Source organism: Macrobrachium nipponense, chromosome 28 (assembly GCF_015104395.2).
Source record: "Macrobrachium nipponense isolate FS-2020 chromosome 28, ASM1510439v2, whole genome shotgun sequence".
NCBI lineage: Eukaryota > Metazoa > Arthropoda > Malacostraca > Decapoda > Palaemonidae > Macrobrachium > Macrobrachium nipponense.
Genome location: NC_087217.1, coordinates 61,581,922 through 61,601,921, shown reverse-complemented (window position 1 = coordinate 61,601,921; position 20,000 = coordinate 61,581,922). Strand labels below are relative to the sequence as shown.

At 36.4% G+C, this 20,000-nt stretch overlaps 1 protein-coding gene across 3 annotated transcripts in view; it reads left to right on the top strand.

Annotated features, from left to right (window-relative positions):
* The window catches only part of LOC135201804 (glutamate receptor 1-like), a 377,856-nt gene that overhangs the window by 352,285 nt on the left and 5,571 nt on the right, over window positions 1–20,000 (top strand). For all 3 annotated transcript variants that reach the window (XM_064231071.1, XM_064231070.1, XM_064231072.1), the window contains 6 exons: window positions 9,123–9,281; window positions 11,214–11,308; window positions 12,149–12,331; window positions 15,998–16,233; window positions 17,320–17,540; window positions 18,152–18,278. In XM_064231071.1, coding sequence (XP_064087141.1) covers window positions 9,123–9,281; window positions 11,214–11,308; window positions 12,149–12,331; window positions 15,998–16,233; window positions 17,320–17,540; window positions 18,152–18,278 — 1,021 coding nt within the window. The remainder of the gene's footprint in view (window positions 1–9,122; window positions 9,282–11,213; window positions 11,309–12,148; window positions 12,332–15,997; window positions 16,234–17,319; window positions 17,541–18,151; window positions 18,279–20,000) is intronic.

The window sequence follows — 20,000 nt, the reverse complement described above, 5'->3', positions numbered from 1 at the left end:
TAAAAATAATATAAACGTCGAGTTAGTAGTCGTAATATTCAGGATTTTTACTATAATATAAGACTGTGAGGTTGAACTTTGAGGCCAACAAGGAATTCTACTGTTTGATTGATTGATTGATTGATTTATTGTGTGAAACTAGGAATTTCGTTATCTCGATTTTCTGTTATTCGTAGACAATTGGCTTCTCGTACGTTAAGCTTTGAATGTCACCACCATGGTAATCATAGGAGACATCGTCAAATGTTAATTTGGTATTTAGTAATTGTCTGTCAGTTGGAAGCTTGAAGGTAACAGGAGTTCGTTTAAGCGTTCACCGAGGTCGTACGGAGGATGGGCTTTTATTTGATTACATGTTAATGAATAAGTTTATAACTGCAGGACAAAAGAGTGTAATTATCAGGAAAACGAACGAAGTACCAATTATCTTCCATTTTCTCTTACTCGGGGAATAACTCTACAAACTACTTTGTTGCAGTTGTTGTTCTTGTTGGGGGATGGGTGCAGGAAAGATCTATGGAAGAGCCTACAAAGTCTGAAGAAGGTAAAAAGTCTTAAAAAGGTGTTTCACTTTGAGTTACAGATACAGGAATTTCAGAATAGGGGATTCATGATTTATTTATGAGAATGAAAATGTAAAAAGTAAATAATGTGCATTGTTAAACAGTACAGAAAAATGATTTATAGTAAAAATTTAGTGCATTTGTTTTAATTTTTGTTGGTGAAACAAGGTTCCATTTGACCATAGAATTTAGCATGATTTAATTCATGTTCAAAGTTGGAAATATAATGTTTATAACTTATGCGTGAGGGGAAAATCTTGCACGCGTCCGGAGTAAGCTGGAGGTCGGATCACGACTTGTTTTCTTAATACGTATCGGAAAAACAGCAACACTATCCAAAGCTGGCGATGTCACAAAAGGGAATGAATGAATAACTGTGTAAGAGTACTTTACTACTGCACGAAGGAATAGCCGTCAAATCACAGGCATAAAGTCTTGTTGAATATCTGAACAATAAAAGGAAGCACCTCAGTGGCGTGGTCGGTATGGTGCTGGCGTGCCACCTCGGTGGCCGCGAGTTCGATTCGCGGGCATTCCATTGAGGGGTCAGAGCTGTGTATTTCTGGCGATAGAAGTTCACTCTCGACGTGGTTCGGGAAGTTACGTAAAGCTGTTGGTCCCGTTGCTGAATAACCACTGGTTCCATGCAACGTAAAAACACCATACAAACAAACGATAGAAAGGTAAATACATCAAGAATAGAGCCCTAGTTCGTAATGACTGATATTTTTAGTATTTCCCTCTAATTCCCATCTTGCATCTGTTTATCCAGGTCTTAAAATAGCTTTCCTCTTTTACATCGTAAGGTAAAAAAGTTTGTTTTGTAATTAATCCCCACTTTTCTTCCTTTTTCACAATAGAAATACGTTTCAATCTCTTGACTCGATCATCCCGCATAACGCAATATCATTTCACTGGCCTTTGAATGCGATAGGTCGTAACGTTCTAATTTTTCATTCATTGATTACTGAATAATGAATTAAAATGCTGGTCATACATAGTAGCGTAATAGTCTAGGACTCTAGGTATATTTCTCATTATCTGATTCAGCTGAATCAAAGCGACGTTTTTACTATAATAGCAGCGACTCTTGTAACTGCCATTCACACACGCCTGTAATTTGACGACCATAGTCTATTGCTGTAGTGGAGTACTGTTGTCAAATTCATCGTTCATAGGCTCTCGTGTCATCGCCAGATTCTCTAATAAGAGAATGAAAAATATGTCTTCATTCAGACTCTTGTTTACTCTATCATTTTGTCCTACAGTTATTACTTGTTAATATGTAATTGAATGAAATATGTCGCCTGTATAACCTTGGTGGAAGTGCTGCTATTATCTTCGCGCTTCTGTGTGACTGACAGTTACCGAATGCCAGGGTAATAATTGATGGTGTCCCCCATGAATATTGTGGGCATGACTGACGTTTGTCGACATGATATTCTGACGACGGCTTCTGCTATTATTCCACATATATGTTGTTGATTAAAGATCTTCCTGGTCCTTTTTTTTATGGTATGATAAATTCAAGGGTATCCCTCTTTCCCGCCGTTTCGGGGCAAGAAGCCCTTCGGCATCAGTATTCATAGGGGTCCTTCCGAATCGTTGGCCCGCGTATGAGAGGTGGCAAGTATCGCAGTGCCCGTACCTTGCCCAGGCCCGATTATAGTAAAAATAAACGGGTAAAATGCTCTTGAATTCGGTACATTCCCAGATCATGAGAAAGGGTAACGCCATTTCATTTACCTTGTCAACCAACTCGTAGAAGCCAAAATTGCAGTTGTGTTCTTATTGAAAATTATGTTAATTTCCTTATAAATTATTATTTGAGATGAAAAGGAAACAAGATTAATAGAAAGGAATGACACCCAAATAGGTCATCTTTATTATTTTATGAATGTAACCATGGGAAAAGGTTTTAAGTTACTGTAGCCTAGCATACTCTTTTTGTGTTCAGCTCATAAACAAAGTATATGAAAAATGGTCGGTAACGGTCCTCGCACCTGTATGAACACTAGAAATAAGTTCAGTACGGTGCTTAAGTCTCTCTCTCTCTCTCTCTCTCTCTCTCTCCTTCTTCTTCTTTCTCGTCTCTCTCTCTCTCTCTCTCTCTCTCTCTCTCTCTCTCTCTCTCTCTCTCCATTTCACCTGCGATTTCCTTAACAATGACAATCAAAGCTGCATAAGGAAAATACTGGAGACATCTATGGCTAGAAAAATAATTTTGATATTAAGTTTATTCTAAAGTTACGTAATCAAACAACTTTATTTGGTTATCCAGCTGTTCCATATTTCTCTAAGCCAACCACTGCGTTGCTCAGCGATTTTTTCCCAGTTATTTTTGAAGTAAAAAAGAAAACGATGGGTAGTGTTACCTGTGCACCTGGCATAGTGCACTGTAGGCATTAATGAAGGGTCCTTGCAGCGTCTTTTCAACCCCAAAGTTACATCTTAAGATTCTTGTACTTCATATTCCTTCCTAGTTGGACGGATGGGTTACGTGCTCGCCTACCGATTCGGTAGTCGCGAGTTCGATTCGCCGCTCTGCCAACGTGGAATCAGAGGAATTTGTTTCTGGTGATTAGGAATTCGTTTCTCGATATGATGTGGTTCGTATTCCACAATAAGCTGTAGGTCCCGTTGCTAGGTAACCAATTGGTTCCTAGCCACGTAAGAAAAAAATTGACAGTTTAAATCTTATAAATCAAATCAGAAATAAAGGAAATGTTCACATCCAATGAGATAATCGAAGCTAAACGTCCCACTGCGTTCCTAATTCCACCTGCTCGGAATCCCACGCTATTTGACATTCCTCCTCACCCGCCCGTTAAAGTAATCATCAAGTGTGCACGAATAAAGAACAAAGGAAGAATGACAGATAGGCAATGGCTCCTAAAGTCACCTAACTTATCGTGTCAGCAGCGAACTCCCCCCTCCCCCCTACTCGTTAATAAAAGTAATTATCAAGTATGCATGAATAAAGAACAAAGGAAGAATGACAGATAGGTAATGGCTCCCAAAGTCACCTAATTTATCGTGTTCCAGCAGCGCGCCCCTCCCCCCACCTCCCCCCCTCCCCCCTCCCCAGCCAGCAACTCCCCAGCTTCACAAGAAAAGACCGTAACGAGAAATGAGACACCGGTAATATCCATTATCAGTGACAGCAAGCTTAGTAAGATGTATCATTCCATCGCTTGATATTAATGGCGGCAGTCAGCTAAGGAAGTGAATGAGGAAATCCTCAAAGGATTATTATTATTAAAAAAAAAACATCCACAGCTGGTTATGTCAGGCCATACATAGGGTGATAAGGAAAGAAGGTTTTAAAATAGTGACCTTTTCCCGCGCTACAATTGTCGGTGAGGATTGTAATATGGAGCAACTGTGCATCATTGTTAGGGAGGCTGGCCTCCTCAGTAAATTTTAAGTTGCACACGTATGCAGTATGTGTATGTATAGGTAGTATATGTGAATAGTATGATTATACAGTACATTATATAATACTTATGTAATAAGTGTGCGTGTATAACTGAATCACGAAAATATGGAACGTGATGAATAATGAAATGAAGGCAAATGCCACGAAGGAAAATGAAACAGCGGATTGTGTTAGGCCTTTCGACACAATCAAACTGTACACAACGGTCCTTTTACGAGCAGACTGTTGTGTCCAAGGCCTTTGTATTGGCCTTCGTTGTGTCCTCTGTTGTGTCGAAAGGTCTGGCACCACACCCTTGTTTCACTTTCTTCGTGCGTGGCATTTGCTTTTACACACACACATATATATATATATATATATATATATATATATATATATATATATATATATATATATATATATTTGTCATATGAAATTACTTTTAAAGTTATTCGTTCATATTTTGTTTCCTTTGTTTTTTGTTAGGCATCCATAACCTAGGTGTTGTGACGCCAGTTTTAGTAGCTATAATCAGTCAGTCAATCTTGCGGAGAGCAGAAGCTATTACTCGAGAAATCAAATCGACCTTCAAAGGGAACTGATTTTGCGAGTTGAATTTCTTTTAGATTTAACGATATTATGCTCTATATCGCTTAAATTCTAGCTTAGCAAGAGACCTTCTTGTGTTAAATGTCCAAGTGCTTTGATAGCAACGCCAGTGAAATCTAGATTCTAAGTAAAAAACGTTTTTATTCGTGCTTAGGGGTTTACTGAATGAATGCGAAGGCGGAAGATAAGAGATTTATTGAATGTAGACTAAAGACCCTCGAATGAAAAAGGCCCTTCAGTGAAAATGGACCCAAAGTGACACCTGTAAATGAAATGGCCTCTTAAATGAAAAAAATCATGTGAAAGACCTTAATTAAACGAGTATGTCCTTTAATTATAAAACTGCCTTAAATGAAAGACATCCTTAAGTGACAAAGGCCTTGAATGAAAGAAAAGCTCTAATTGACGAAAATCTTAAATGCAAAATGACTTTAATAAAAGCAAACTAGAGAATTAAATGAAGACCCTTGAAGGAATGAAGACCTTCAATTAAAAGACAGATGGTTTCAAAATGTGCTCAGTGTACTTCGCACGGCTTACTGTAGGCAGTAATTAATTAATTTTTTTTAATTTATTTTTTTTTTACCTAGTGGCCCTCCTGCCGCAGCTGCGTTGCTGTCGGCTTTTTGTCTTTCTTCCTTTCCCTTGGATCTGTTGCCTCATAGCTGTCCAACTTCTTTAACTTGTTTCAATTTTCACCTCTCGCCTTAGAGCAAATCCTTGCTATGCTTTCTTATGTGACCTTTGTGTCTTAGTTGGTAGCTCCATTGAATTCCTCGAACTAATACAAGAACACTTGGCAATGAGTATCTAGTATACGCCTCAGGTAAAAGCCAAAAAGCTCTTAGGTAAATAGTTCGACGCAGACTGGCAAATTTTACCAGTAGTGATGTTGAGGTCTATACTTTTTGTTGTCTTTATTTGTCCGATATGCATATAAGAAGACTTCAGTGGATTTTTAACAAGATGAAAAAATCCGAAATTCTGTAAGATGAAATAAGTTAAGATCGGGGTTTTGCCATAAATTTGGAAACAGTGGAGAATAACGTTTTATTTAATTGGAGCCATTTTGAATTTTTGCCATGAAAAATTACCCATTGCTGATAGTGTCCCCATTTACATTTCCATTATAAAATCACCAAACATACCGAACCAAAACGCGTACTATACATCCCCAAACCAACATTTACTTCCTCCGGGATTTTGAAAACGAAAGACTCACTCAGCATACAAGCCGTAATTATAATATACCATTGAATCGGAATTATGCAAAATACAAAAGCGCCCAGAGGCCCCACATCTCAATGAGGGCTGAACATTCTACGCCCTACCCACTAAAAAAAAAAAAAAGTTTCTTATCCAAACCTACTTCTCCTCCAAAAGTTTGATCACGTGCTGTCTGTCAGTCACGAGCCTCTAATACCTTCCGTTAACCTTTTCGTAGAAATAGAGCCAACATTCTTTTGTGTAATCCTGCTAACTAGCGAACAGACGGACAGACATACAAGCAAATCTAAACAAGAACATAACCACCTTAGTAGCAGAAATAATAAAACGTAACCAAGTCGGGAAAGACCTGGCGAAAAGGGTTTTCAAATCTAGCTTATGTTGCTGGGTCATATGATGACGTCACAGTACTTCCTCTGAGGTCATGCAACCTTCACTGGGCTATGTAGAACAAAGTAATTACTTTTATTATACATTTTGTAGCAGTTCAGAACAAGTATATCATTGGCAGTCATACGTTATACAATGCTCCGTTTAATTACGAGTGTATGTTAAGCTAGACTAGAAAGAAACAGTGACATATAAGAAGTGGTCGGTATTGATTAAGCTTTAAGTAATTGCTCATCTTACCTTTACGTTACTCTCTCTCTCTCTCTCTCTCTCTCTCTCTCTCTCTCTCTCTCTCTCTCTCTCTCTCTCTCTCTCTCTCTCTCTAACATACCCGTGCAAGTCATGCAGCATAGACGAAGGCATGTTTCTCCTTGTCTACTGTTCTTGGTCGCATTAAAAAGGAACCACTTTGTGAAAATTTTATGAACACTCCAGGACTCTCGTGATTCGAAAATTGACTGAGATTCGACGTTTTCATTACGGTATACTGTCTTTGTGGCGCTGGAACATGCCTTCAGTAGCCTCGGACTCCTCTGCTAAGTAACCGTTATTAGGGTGGAATTCCTGTATGTTCATGTTGCCTAAGTGGAGTGGCTTAATAACTGGAGAGTGGAAGTGCTTTTAAGAGTACTCACGATAGTTATGAATTGTGTGTGTTTGTGTGGTTCCTCGTCGGACAAGTGGATTCGCGCTCGGTGGTCCGAAGGTCGATTCTCGGCTCGGCCAACGCGGAATCAGAGGAACTTATTTCTCGTGATAAAAATTCATTTCTCGATATAATGTGGTTCGGATCCCACAATAAACTGTAGGTCCCGTTGCTAGGTGACCAATTGGTTCCTACCCACGTAAAAAACATCTAATCCTTCAGGCCAGCCCTAGGAGAGCTGTTAATCAGCTCAGTGGTCTGGTTAAACTAAGATGTACTTAACTTATGTGTTTGTACAGAAGTAAAATTCTGTCCACCACCGGCAACCGTGCTTCCGTTTCCATGGAAACTACGAACAAGTCACAATTATTACAATTTATTTGTTCATTTTCTTCTTACCCCTTCAGTTATTTTATAAAATTCCAGATTCTAAATTGTAGATTAGTATTTCAAATTGATATTTGTGGGGAAGATGAATTTCTAGTGCTTGGTTTTGGTCGTCATCTTCAAGAAAAAAAAGAGGTAAGGTTTTTTGATTCGGTGAAAAGTATGCTAATTTCTTTTTTTTTTTATTCATGAAAGAAAGCTATTGGCGTAGAATATTTGGGTAACCATTTCAATCACTGGGGATGGGGGCTGGATGGCGGTTTTTTTTTTTTTGTGGGGGGGGAGGCGTATCTAATCTTTGGTTGCACGACCTACTTTTTCTTTTACTGTAATATTGTGTATATGTGTTTATTGTAATGCAGATTATTTTTTTGCATACCGTTTACATTTTATAAACTGCAAGACTGATCATTTTATGTACTGCAGTACAGATGATTATTTACTGAAATATAAACATTTTTTTTGCTCTGCAGTACAGATGATCGAGTAGAATTGTCCCAGTTTTATTTATCGTTGCCATGAATTTTCTTGATTGCTGTTGAATATTTTTATGGAATTATCACAGTAGATCGATAATTTATGATAATAAATTAGCGTTTATTATTTTAGGTACCATCTAACAGTATCGTTCAAACTAAAGTGAACTTACTATATTCTTAGTGATACATATTAAAAATAAACGCAAACGCCAATTAACGATAACGAAAAGAAAAACAGCTTGCTATTTTGATATTTATTCTCCATTACTCAGAGGCTGGATGTTGTACCTTCGTTAATTTTGACACCTGCGGAACAAAGGGAATTGTTGACAGTCTTGGGTCGTTAATTGATGCGCAAAGCAAACTGATTTTGCCTCATTCATTCACGGAAAATGAAGAAGTTTTCAGAATAGGTTTTATCGCATTGCCAAGGACAGGATGCCTTCCTCCATGGGAACTAGGATTGCAGTAATTGTAATGGAACTGAAATGTAATTCATTACAGAATTTCTTGTAATGGTAATTGAAAATGAAATGATAATAATGAATTGTCATTTAATTAATTACAGGATGATGTCATTTGAAATTTGATTGTAATTATGAAAGTAAAGTGGTAAGGGTCGGGCTCCATTAGGAGTGATGGGTTACCTATAAGACTTAAATTTGCTGGTGCTAATAAATGCTGTTTTAATATGACCTCTGCTCTTCTGTCACTTACACCTCTGGAAATAAATGATGAAATCCCATGAGCTCGATGTGCTCTCCTCAATTTTGTGCTAAAGATTAGCGTTGACTCTCACACCCAAATCCCTTGTAATTGTAACCGTAATTGTATTTAAATTTCTTGTTAAGTAATTTTAATTGTAATTTATTTGTTTTTTTCTAAATGTAATTCTATTTGTAAATGTTATTTACATTTTTTTTAAAGTAATTGTGATTTATTTCTTCAAGTGCAATTACTCCAACCCTGATGGGAACATTAATTTAACCTAACCTTCAGCGCCTCTACAGGACACCGGTTCTGTCAACTTTAGTGTTATTGAATCAAGAAGGGTTTTGCTTTAACTTTCTCATACTCCGTAAGTAGCCTATAAATAAGTGAGAAAGTGTAAAGATTACTATTTGTTGGCGAATCTTGTTCCAGAATCCGCAAGTTCTACATAATATCCGCTTTTAATTTAAGTTCCGTACCACTTCCGGGCTACTCTATGAACAAGACCCCGTGCTGGCAAAAGGCCAGATTAATCAAAAGCAACAGTTCCGTACTGATTTTATTTTTCACTCTTCAGCACAGGATCAGCTTTTAATTTCAGGCTTTCTAAAAACATTAGCAAAATCTGCATTCATACTCCATTCTTACTGGGAAAACGACTCCATTTTCTACATTTCTATAAACCTTTGCAGGTTAAAAGTCCCTACCGCGTTGGTCCTAAGGGCAGAGTCATCGTTGAGGACATCGGGACTTGGAACTCCACCAGGGGCTACCAGGTCCGCTCGACGCTCGGTCATTACGACAGAAGGGCTGATTTCAAAGAGTATCCAATACACGGCACGGGCGTAAAAGTGGGTGTCCTTTGTCTATTTTTATTAGGTGGAAATGTGCTAATGAATGAGTATATAGTACACGCAATCAATGTCTTGAGAGAGAGAGAGAGAGCGAGAGAGAGAGAGAGAGAGAGAGAGAGAGAGCGAAATCAAATAAAAATCTTTAATTCCATTTTTAAGGTGGTTATTCTACATGCAGTATTTAATAAACACATGGTGTCCGTTAGCTCATGATATAACAAAATAAATATATTTTTTTCTATCACAGTATCCATACATGGCTGCACCCTACACCAGAGAGAGACGAGAGGAGAGAAGGGGAGGGAGGAATCAAATAAGAATCTTTAATTCTATTTTTACGGTTGTTATTTAACATGTAAGTATTTAATAACTATATACAATATCCGTTAACTCATAAAATAACAAATATGTATTTTAAAATTATATAGAGTTCGTTAACTTATAAAAACCAAAATTTTTATCACAAAATCAAACACACTTGGTCGGTCCCTTTTACACACACACACACAGAGAGAGAGAGAGAGAGAGAGAGAGAGAGAGAGAGAGAGAGAGAGAGAGAGAGAGAGAGAGAACCCCTAGCGTGAGACCTTAATAAGCCACCATGTCGTATGGTCCCATACAATGGAATAATAACCGTTTATGAGATCGCTATGAAAGATATATATTGTACAGTCCTTCACCCAAATATGTGTCATTCTCCTAAACCTCATTTCTTGAAACTCATGAGCGTAGTCAGCGGTGAATGACCTCATAGTTCTCAGCGCTTGGCCTTTAGCCTAAATTTTAGATTCTCTCGTATTCTCATACGTATTATCAATTTAGGTAGTTATTACCCATTTCGGTTCAGTTATAATATAAGACGAATATGTCAAAAGAAACTTTCGTTATTGGAAAAACTAAAAGACTTTGAATTTATGGCCGTCAGCCATAGTTTGTTTCGGTTTCGTACATTTATGAAAATTCATCCAGGTTAAAGTAGCTATTTTGAACAGTTATAGATTTATTACGTAAATAAATAATGTCACTAGAGTTGGACATTTCCATTTAGCTTTGTGTCGTAAAAAAAGTACACTATTTCATATTCTTTTGCCAAGTTACTGCCGTTTTTTTCTAATTTTATTGTTGACTTCTTATATAAAAATAACTTTTATAATTACGTCAATGATTAAAATGTTTTCAGCTGTTTGCGTTATTTCACATTCCTTTGCCAAGTTACTGCCATTTTTTCTAACTATTGTTTACTTCTTAATATATACCAACTCTTACAATTACGTCAGTAATTAAGATGTTTTCAGGTGTTTGCGTATGGTGATTACTTAAGGATTGTTCAAGATTATTAATTTTTTTTACTCAATATTTTGAGCGTTGATGACTTGGGTACTCCCTCATCACCCATCAACATGCACTGCAAACTCTCCAAATATTGGAACAGTGCTCAAAATTAGGTCGTCAAACGTCACTGAATGATTGTCTGAACGATTGTCGTTATATTCATACAGTATGAACGATCTCCGCATCGATTTCAGTCTGAACAAAGATTTTAAGTCAAGAAGACATGACATCATCTCTAGAGAGACGAGGACGATAGCGTTATATCGGTAGACAAACCCATACATTGAACGATCTGTGTATGACAGACTTAAGCCGCAAGCCAGCAACCTGGTCGTGACAGATTCCCGCTGAGATCGTTATGACACGAAGCTCCGCCCTCTTTTGCATTCAGGCAAACCCATACGCAGTGTTTTTGCGAACGATACAGACAGTAGTTCAGACAATCGTTCAGTGTATGGGGGCCTTTAGAGTCGTGTATGGTATTGATCGCATTACATGCGTCCATGCTCGTATATGATACATGTTTAGAAGTAGAGGAAGTCGATTTGTATTTCTTTTTATCACAACAACAACATAACCTTCACCCCGCTTTCGCAGGTCTTCGAATTCTTCACAACCTACCTGAAAAACAACAGAGTAAGCGGATATGTTGGCGACCTAGTAACGACGTTACAAAGGACACACAACTTCACGTAAGTATGAGGACGATGATGTACCACATACGTAAGAGATGAATGTGCTTAGTCATGTAGCTCTTATTGCAGAAAGTACGAATAACTTCACGCAAGTAAGGACTTCTTTGCCTAAGTATGCGTGTACACAAGTAGGCATTATTTATTATATGCCAATGGAAACATGCCCTTCTTTTTCGCAACTATGTGTGAAATGATGAGCCAGGATGTCGGAAATGGAAAAATAATGTTTTGCGAAATTTTATTTCAATTGAAAGCTGATAATACATGCCAGAACATTGATATTCAGATATTCAGGTGAACAGGTCATTAGTAGGTGTACCCTTAATGAGAAATTGTGCATAGTGAGTACCTACAAATCATCAGTAGAATTTTGCTGTAGAAAACAGAAGATATTTCGAGAATATATTGTCAACAATATGCCAGTAAGATTGATTACAAAATTTTGCAAAAATTATTCAATAGTCAGTGAAAGAGAACTAAAGTGAACTAAAGTTGTTTGTTTTCTCTTACTTTTAAGGTAAACTATAGTTTTTCATGTAACCATATTGTATTCTGTGGAAGCCATATTTGCAAGGTTGTGGCCCCTCAGGCCTGTTATATAAGAATGTTTCCATTTTCAATAATAATAATAATAATAATAATAATAATAATAATAATAATAATATAATAATAATAATAATACTGAGCGAGCCACACCAGTGGCCTTAAAATTGAAGATTTTTTTTATTAATGCTTTTTATGTATAATAATAATAACAGAAAAAAGAAAGCAATTTTCCCTTCATCAAGTAACAGCACAACCTCTTACACCTTCTAAACCTGACTTGATTTTTGATAGATTAACGTACCAGACGCTGGAAGGCTACGCCTACGGGAGCCTCGTCGATCCAGCGAGCAACAAATGGAACGGGATGGTCGGGGAGTTGCAGGAGAGGAGGGCAGACCTAACTGTTTCGGAGCTGTCCGTGACGCAGGAGCGCAGCGAAATAATCACATACACTCAGCCTATACATATGATCAGGTAGTTTTTACTGGAAGGCGTCGCTTTGGGATCATGAGTAGTAATCTACTCACGTGCAGTACTTGAAAGCTTCAAGGATAAAATTCCCATTTTTTTTTTTTTTTAGTAGGTGAGTCACCCACAAACAAACGAACAAACAAACAAACATGCAAGCAAGCGTACTTACATACATACATACATACATTTACTCCGACCCCTAATCCATTTATTTCGGCATTATCATTCATATCATCATTAAACTCAAGCAAGCAAGCAAGCGTACATACATACATACATACATACATACATACATATACATACATACATACCTGTACGCCCTTACATACATACTTGTACGCCGTCTCCTAATTCATTTATTTCGGCATTATCATTCATAACATCTTTAAATTCAAACAAGCAAGCAAGCAAGCGTACATACTTACATACATACATACATACATACATACATTTACTCCGACCCCTAATCCATTTATTTCGGCATTATCATTCATATCATCATTAAACTCAAGCAAGCAAGCAAGCGTACATACATACATACATACATACATACATACATACATCATACATACCTGTACGCCCTCTCCTAATCCATTTATTTCGGCATTATCATTCATAACATCATTAAATTCAAGCAAGCAAGCAAGCGCACATACATACATACATACATAGATACATACATACATACATACTACATACATACATACTTACATACCTTTGTGTCGTGTCCTAATCCATTCATTTCGGCATTATCATTCATATCATCATAATTTTCAAACAAGCAAGCAAGCAAGCAAGCGTACATACATACATACATACATACATACATACATACATACATCATACATACATACATACCTGTACGCCGTCTCCTAATCCATTTATTTCGGCCTTATCATTCATAACATCATGAAATTCAAACAAGCAAGCAAGTAAGCAAGCGTACATACATACATACATACATACATACATACATACATACATACATACATACCTTTGCGTCATCTCCTTATCCATTTATTTCGTCATTATCATTCATATCATCATTAAACTCTGTATACCGTCGACATGTCTATTTTAATCGTCTGTTAATTCACTTGCATCGCCATGAAAATCTGTTTACGGAACCAGTTATACTCGAAATACACTATCAAGTATTCCGTCTTTATCATCACGTACATTTTAGATACTCCAGAGTCATTCTTGTGGTCCATCGGTGCCTTATTTATTTATTTATTTTTTTTTTTTGCTTAATTCAGAATCTTCCACGTATGTGGCCATTGTCGATAAGTTTCAAGTTTATATTTACTTCTGCTTGTAGCTTGTATTGCGTTCCACTTATACGAAACATTCATATATCTGTAAATACTTGTCTGAGTGCGTAGCCTACTTATTTATGGTATTGTATAATTTCGTATTATTCCATCCTATTAATATTACCTGATATAGCCTGTTCATGCCTGTGTGCTTGTGTTTGTGTTTTTATTTTCAGCTAAAATTAAATATCCGCAGTCGATATCAGTAAAACTATCGTGATTGGTGGAATGGAGACTCGTCTCTGGGACCTTTATGTTCTTCGATATTTTAAATTTTTTATTATTATTATTATTATTCGTGGAGCGTGCCGTTGATGATTTGATTGCCTTGTCAGTTAGCAAAATTATGCAAGCGAGTGGTGCAATAATGAATTTTTTTCGATAACCATCTAACCGGAAATCAATTAGATGTCTTACAGTATGTGCTGTTTACTAGTGCAGTACAGTCATAATTATGCAAGGCAAAATGCTGTAAGCGCTGCCGGCCGGTAATACTTATAGTCATTTCTAAAGAAATATTATAGTGTTTCATATGGATCTAAATTGCGTAAAAAAAAGGAAGTGTTCTAGTTATGCACCGCCCACTTATTATTGTAACTTAACATTTTCCATATGTGTAGTATGTATTATGTATGTGTGTGTGTCAAGCTACAAATGTCCTTTTATATCCAATTCGCTGTACCTCTGAATGAATATATTTTCGTATATGTTAACCGAAGGGGAATTTTTTAGTTGATAATAATTTCGTCCTCTCGTGGGTTCGAACCAGCGCCCAGCGGACAGAGGAGAAATCAGGACTCCAGTGAAGTTATCGACTCGGCTAACAAGTGAGGTATAAGTTGATACTGATTGCGACCTTACAAATCACATTTGTAGCTTGATGCATGTATAGGAATCCAGTTGATGTGATAAAAATTCATTATATGGCTACGTGCGGCGAACGTTCGACTTTGTTAACATGGCAGAGGGGGCTGGATATCTATTCTATTACAAATACCTGAGTTCGACAGTGACTTGTAAGGTCGGAATCTGTATCAACTTATACCTCACATGTTAGCCGAGTCGATAACTTCACTGAAGTCCCGATTTCTCCTCTGTCAGCTGGGCGCTGGTTCGAACCCACGAGAGGACGAAATTATTATCAACTAAAAAATTCCCCTTTCCTTAACATATATGAAAATATATTAATTCCGAGGTAGAGCGAATTAGATATTAAAGGACATTTGTACCTTGATGTACATACATACATACACATATGTAGAATATTAAGTTACTATAAAAAGTGGGCAGTGCATAACTAGCACACTTCTTTTTTTTTGCGCAATTTACATGCATATGAAACACTAAATGTCCTTTAATATCCAATTGGATATTAAAGGACATTTGTAGTTTGATTCTTGTATAGGAATCACAGGGATGTGATAAAAATTCATGTGTGCATGTATGTATGTAAGTATGTATGTATGTATGTACGTATACAGATATTTTTTCCTTTTTTTTACATTGTTAGTTTGCGCGAAGTTAACCAATAAAAATAAGCCATTTATTTTCTTATATCCTTCTCTTTTCTGTGCCATCAGGCCATCCTCTTTTATCAAAGGGCAAGAATTCATTTCTTCTTTAACCCTTGGTTAGTGGTTTTCTGGTATGCGTCGCTCTTAGCGTTATGTGTACCTCAAAATATTTGTGTTGTTGTAGAAGTCATCAAGGCGTATGCATTGTGTACTATTTGTTATGTTCCATCTGTTAATTTCAGTTTCAACACTAATGATTGAAAGAATAAGACAAACTGTATTTGAGGTGTAATTGGGTGCTGATCATAGTATGACAAATGTCAATTCTTAATTCTGTAATTTATTGACTTTTTTGAGGATTTATGAATACTAAAAGTCAACGAGATGTTGTTTGCTGAGGCTTTTGATGCAACTATAGCCATATAGATATAGCCTACTCAGTTCTGTCATGATTTTGAAATTTGTATTTACTAATTTTCTCGTTCAGCACATTCATGTTCAAGCGCCTCAGTGGCGTGATCGGTATGGTCTTGGCCTGCCACCTCGGTGGCCACGAGTTCGATTCTCGGGCATTCCACTGAGAAGTTAGAGATGTCTATTTCTGGTGATAGAAGTTCACTCTCGACGTGGTTCGGAAGTCACGTAAAGCTGTTGGTCCCGTTGCTGAATCACCACTGGTTCCATGCAACGTAAAAACTCCATACTACAAACTTTCATGTTCATTCTCTGCTTTCTATTCCGTGTCAGTATCAAATATAATGTGCAAATATAATCCTACAATTATTTGCAGTCTCCCAAAGACTTCGAAAAAAATGGCTAAACACCATCTCATTCTCCAGCCGCAAGTTATTCGTAGCGACTCAGGAGGACTTCCAGAAGAAACTGATGGCCTACGCGCTGCCCATGGAATCCATCCTCTACGCGGCCGTGTTCCTCACCATGGCAGTCCTCGTTATCTTCCTGGTCATCGCCGAGAGGGTATACAGACGCTATTTCCCTCAGGAGATGGAGGGCATCTTCCGTGCCGGGATCTCGGATGCATCCTGGGTCATGGTATCCGCGCTTCTCCAGCAAGGTAGTTTTAATCGGGATTTATGGTGTATGATAATACGTTTGGAATGAGCGAGGCTGAGGGAAATGAGAGAGAACTTTGTGAAATCTGGGCAAAAGTAGACAAAAATCGGAGTGAATAAGCAAGGCAACATACGTGTGGCATAAGCATGTGCGAAATATGAGCATATCTGGGGCATGAGAGCAGAAATATTGTGGATTCTGGACGACCTAAAAAGAAATAGAGGTAAATAAACAAGGGAATTTATCAGTTTATATATCAGTAGAAAGAAGACGAAAACAAATAAGTAAAATGGCAAAATACTAAAGCATAGGATATTAAAGACATAAACAAAGAAATAATCCGAACTTACAATATAGATCAAAGAATAAAAAAGTAAATAAAAAGCAGAAACTAAGTCATTAATTTTTTTAGTACTTTTTTTTAATATAGTAGGTACTCATCTGCAGCAACTAAAAGGTTATGTTCCTTAATTTCACAGATAAAATAAGATTTTTAGTGGCTTTTCTCACCTCAAGTTCGTAGTTTTCGTTGCCAAGTCATGCATGCTAGTGACACTGGGTTAGTGAAGGAGCCTAGATCGGCTGTTAGTTGTTTGTTAATGGAATTTTGTGATGATAGAGGGTTGATGCTCAACGTGCTAGAAGTTACTAGCAAAGGCATCTAAATTATTCATAGAATAATTTTACTAACATACCTAAAAAACTTGGCAAGGGAAGTGCATATAGGAAAAGAATAAGTCTTTATTAGGCTGTGATTACGAACTACTTCCCTAGTAGCTGGGTTGAAGACAGTAGTTTTGGAGTTGATCTGTTTACATTTGAATAAATTCACAGCTTTAAAGGTCAAAATATATTTATAAAGATTCATTCATCAGAGTAGCCAGTTTTTCCTTTTATATATATCTCATTGATTCAGTTCCTCTTTGTGGGAGATGGAGCAAGCATCCCTTGATTGAAATCGTCAGTACCATTTAAACTCTGGCATTTAAAATAAATTTGGAAGCTGGCTCATACTAGTAGTCTATAATTATTTACATCTTCTCCAATACTCCATAATTCTGAAGGACTCCAAATGATCCTTCTACAGGAAGCGACAAGCAGCCCGTCAGTGCAGCCTCCCGTGCCATCTTTTGGCTCGGGTACTTCTTATCAGTCATCGTCTACACGTCCTACTCCGCCACCCTCGTCTCCCATTTGGCTGTCGAGCGACCCGCGTCCCTTCCTTTCTCTAATCTCCGCGAACTCTCGCTCCAACCCGACTGGAACGCCGGGTGCAACGAAAACGATCTTTTCCAGGTCACGGCCTCGGTGAGTTTATTGATAAACGACAGCGAAATAGTGAAGTTTTGATGTGACATTTTGTGGGATTTGGGTATGCAGCCTATATGACAGGGTGAATGTGAAGTTCTAGTTATTAGGCCTAATATCAGCTTGATGGATAAACGTGATATTTATTCGAGCAAAGGATTCTGAAATTATGGTAATTTTACAGGTATATCATCATTAGATTAAGTTAAGGATTGATTCGGTTAGCAGTTGTGCTGGCATTTTCACGTAATTGCTGTCGATTATGTATAATTAGCAATTTTATCGCATTTACTTTTACTCCAACACTTGTATTACATGGTACTGCTCAAATAATTATTGACATATTTGCATGTAGATTTTTGTTGAGTATATGTAAACTGTACATAATCACAGACATTGAAACTCTTGGTCTAAACTGAATTCTAACGGGCATTCCATTGAGGAGTTAGAGATGTGTATTTCTGGTGATAAAAGCTCACTCTCGACGTGGTTCGGAAGTCACTTAAAGCCGTTGGTCCCGTTGCTGAATAACCACTGGTTCTATGCAATGTAAGAACACCATACAAACAAACTAACGGAACTGAATGCTGGAAAATTGATCTCCTTTTCAGCAAACATGCCTCAATTCCCAGACGGAGGAGTGTCGTGTTCTGAGAAATGTTTGGAATAACAATTTCATGCGGAACCCCGATAATCTTGTTTCGAGTTACACAGAAGGACTACAGAAGGTTTTAAAAGGTTAGTTGTTGCAGTGGTCAGATAAGGAAGCTCTATTAAATTCAGCTTAAAACACTTTCAGATTATCAACTTCACAATGCAGCATTGCATGGAAAACAATAACCTGATTCAAATGACTCTTTATTAGAAGCAGATTTTGTTAGAAACCAAGGAAATAGACATTTTTAAGTAAATTTTGTTAGGAACCAAGCAAATAGGTATTTTAAAGTAAATTTTGTTAGGAACCAAGCAAATAGACAATAAGTAAATTTTGTTAGGAACCAAGCAAATTGGCATTTTTAAGTAAATTTTCTTAGGAACCAAGCAAATAGGCATTTTTAAGTAGATTTTGTTAGGAACCAATCAAATAGACATTTTTAAATAAATTTTGTTAGGAACCAAGCATATAGAAATTTTTAAGTAGATTTTGTTAGGAAACAAGCAAATAGACATTTTTAAGTAGATTTTGTTAGGAACCAAGTAAATAGACATTTTTAAGTAAATTTTGTTAGGAACCAAGCATATAAAATTTTTTAAGTAAATTTTGTTAGGAAACAAGCAAATAGACATTTTTAAGTAGATTTTGTTAGGAACCAAGTAAATAGACATTTTTAAGTAAATTTTGTTAGAAACTAAGCAAAAAGACATTTTTAAGTAAATTTTGTTAGGAACCAAGCATATAGACATTTTGAAGTAAACTTTGTTAGGAACCAAGCAAATAGACATTTTTAAGTAAATTTTGTTACAATTTTGTTAGAACCAAGCAAATAGGCATTTTTAAGTAAATTTTGTTAGGAACCAAGCAAATAGACATTTTTAAGTAAATTTTGTTAGGAACCAAGCAAATAGACATTTTTAAGTAAATTTTGTTAGGAACCAAGCAAATAGGCATTTTTAAGTAAATTTTGTTAGGAACCAAGCAAATAGGCATTTTTAAGTAAATTTTGTTAGGAACCAAGCAAATAGGATTTTTAGTAAATTTTGTTAAAGGGAAACCAAGCAAATAGCATTTTAAGTAAATTTTGTTAGGAACCAAGAAATAGGGCATTTAAGTAAATTTTGCTAGGAACTTTTTCAAGCAAATAAGGCACTTTAAGTTTAAATTTGTAAGGAACAAGAAAAGGCATTTTTAAGAGATTTTAGGAACCAAGCAAATAGACCAAAAAATTTTAAGTAAATTTATAGGGAAACAAAAAATTTTAATAGACATTTGTTAAAGTAATTTTGTAGGAACAAGCAAATAAGACATTTTTAAGTAAATTTTGTTAGGAACCAAGCATATAGACATTAAGTAAATTTTGTTAGGAACCAAGCATATAGACATTAAGTAAATTTTGTTAGGAACCAAGCATATAGACATTCAAGTTCAAAATTTTGTTAGGAAACCAAGCAAATAGACATTTTTCTTTAAGTAAAATTTTGTTAGGAACCAAAGCATATAGAACATTTTAAGTAAATTTTGTTGTTAGGACCAAGCAAATAGACATTTTTTGCACCGTAAATTTTTTTGTTAGGAACCAAGCAAAATAGGCTTTTAAGTAAATTTTGTTAGGAACCAAGCAAATAGGCATTTTTAAGTAAAGAGTTTTTACCAATATTTTTTAAGTAAACTGTTTTTAGGGAACCAACAAAAGTCATTTTTTAAGTAAATTTTTTTTGTTAAGGAATCATTTTTTCAATAGAACCAACTCTTTTAAGTAATTTTGTTAGGAACCAAGCAAATATGACATTTTTTTTAAGTAA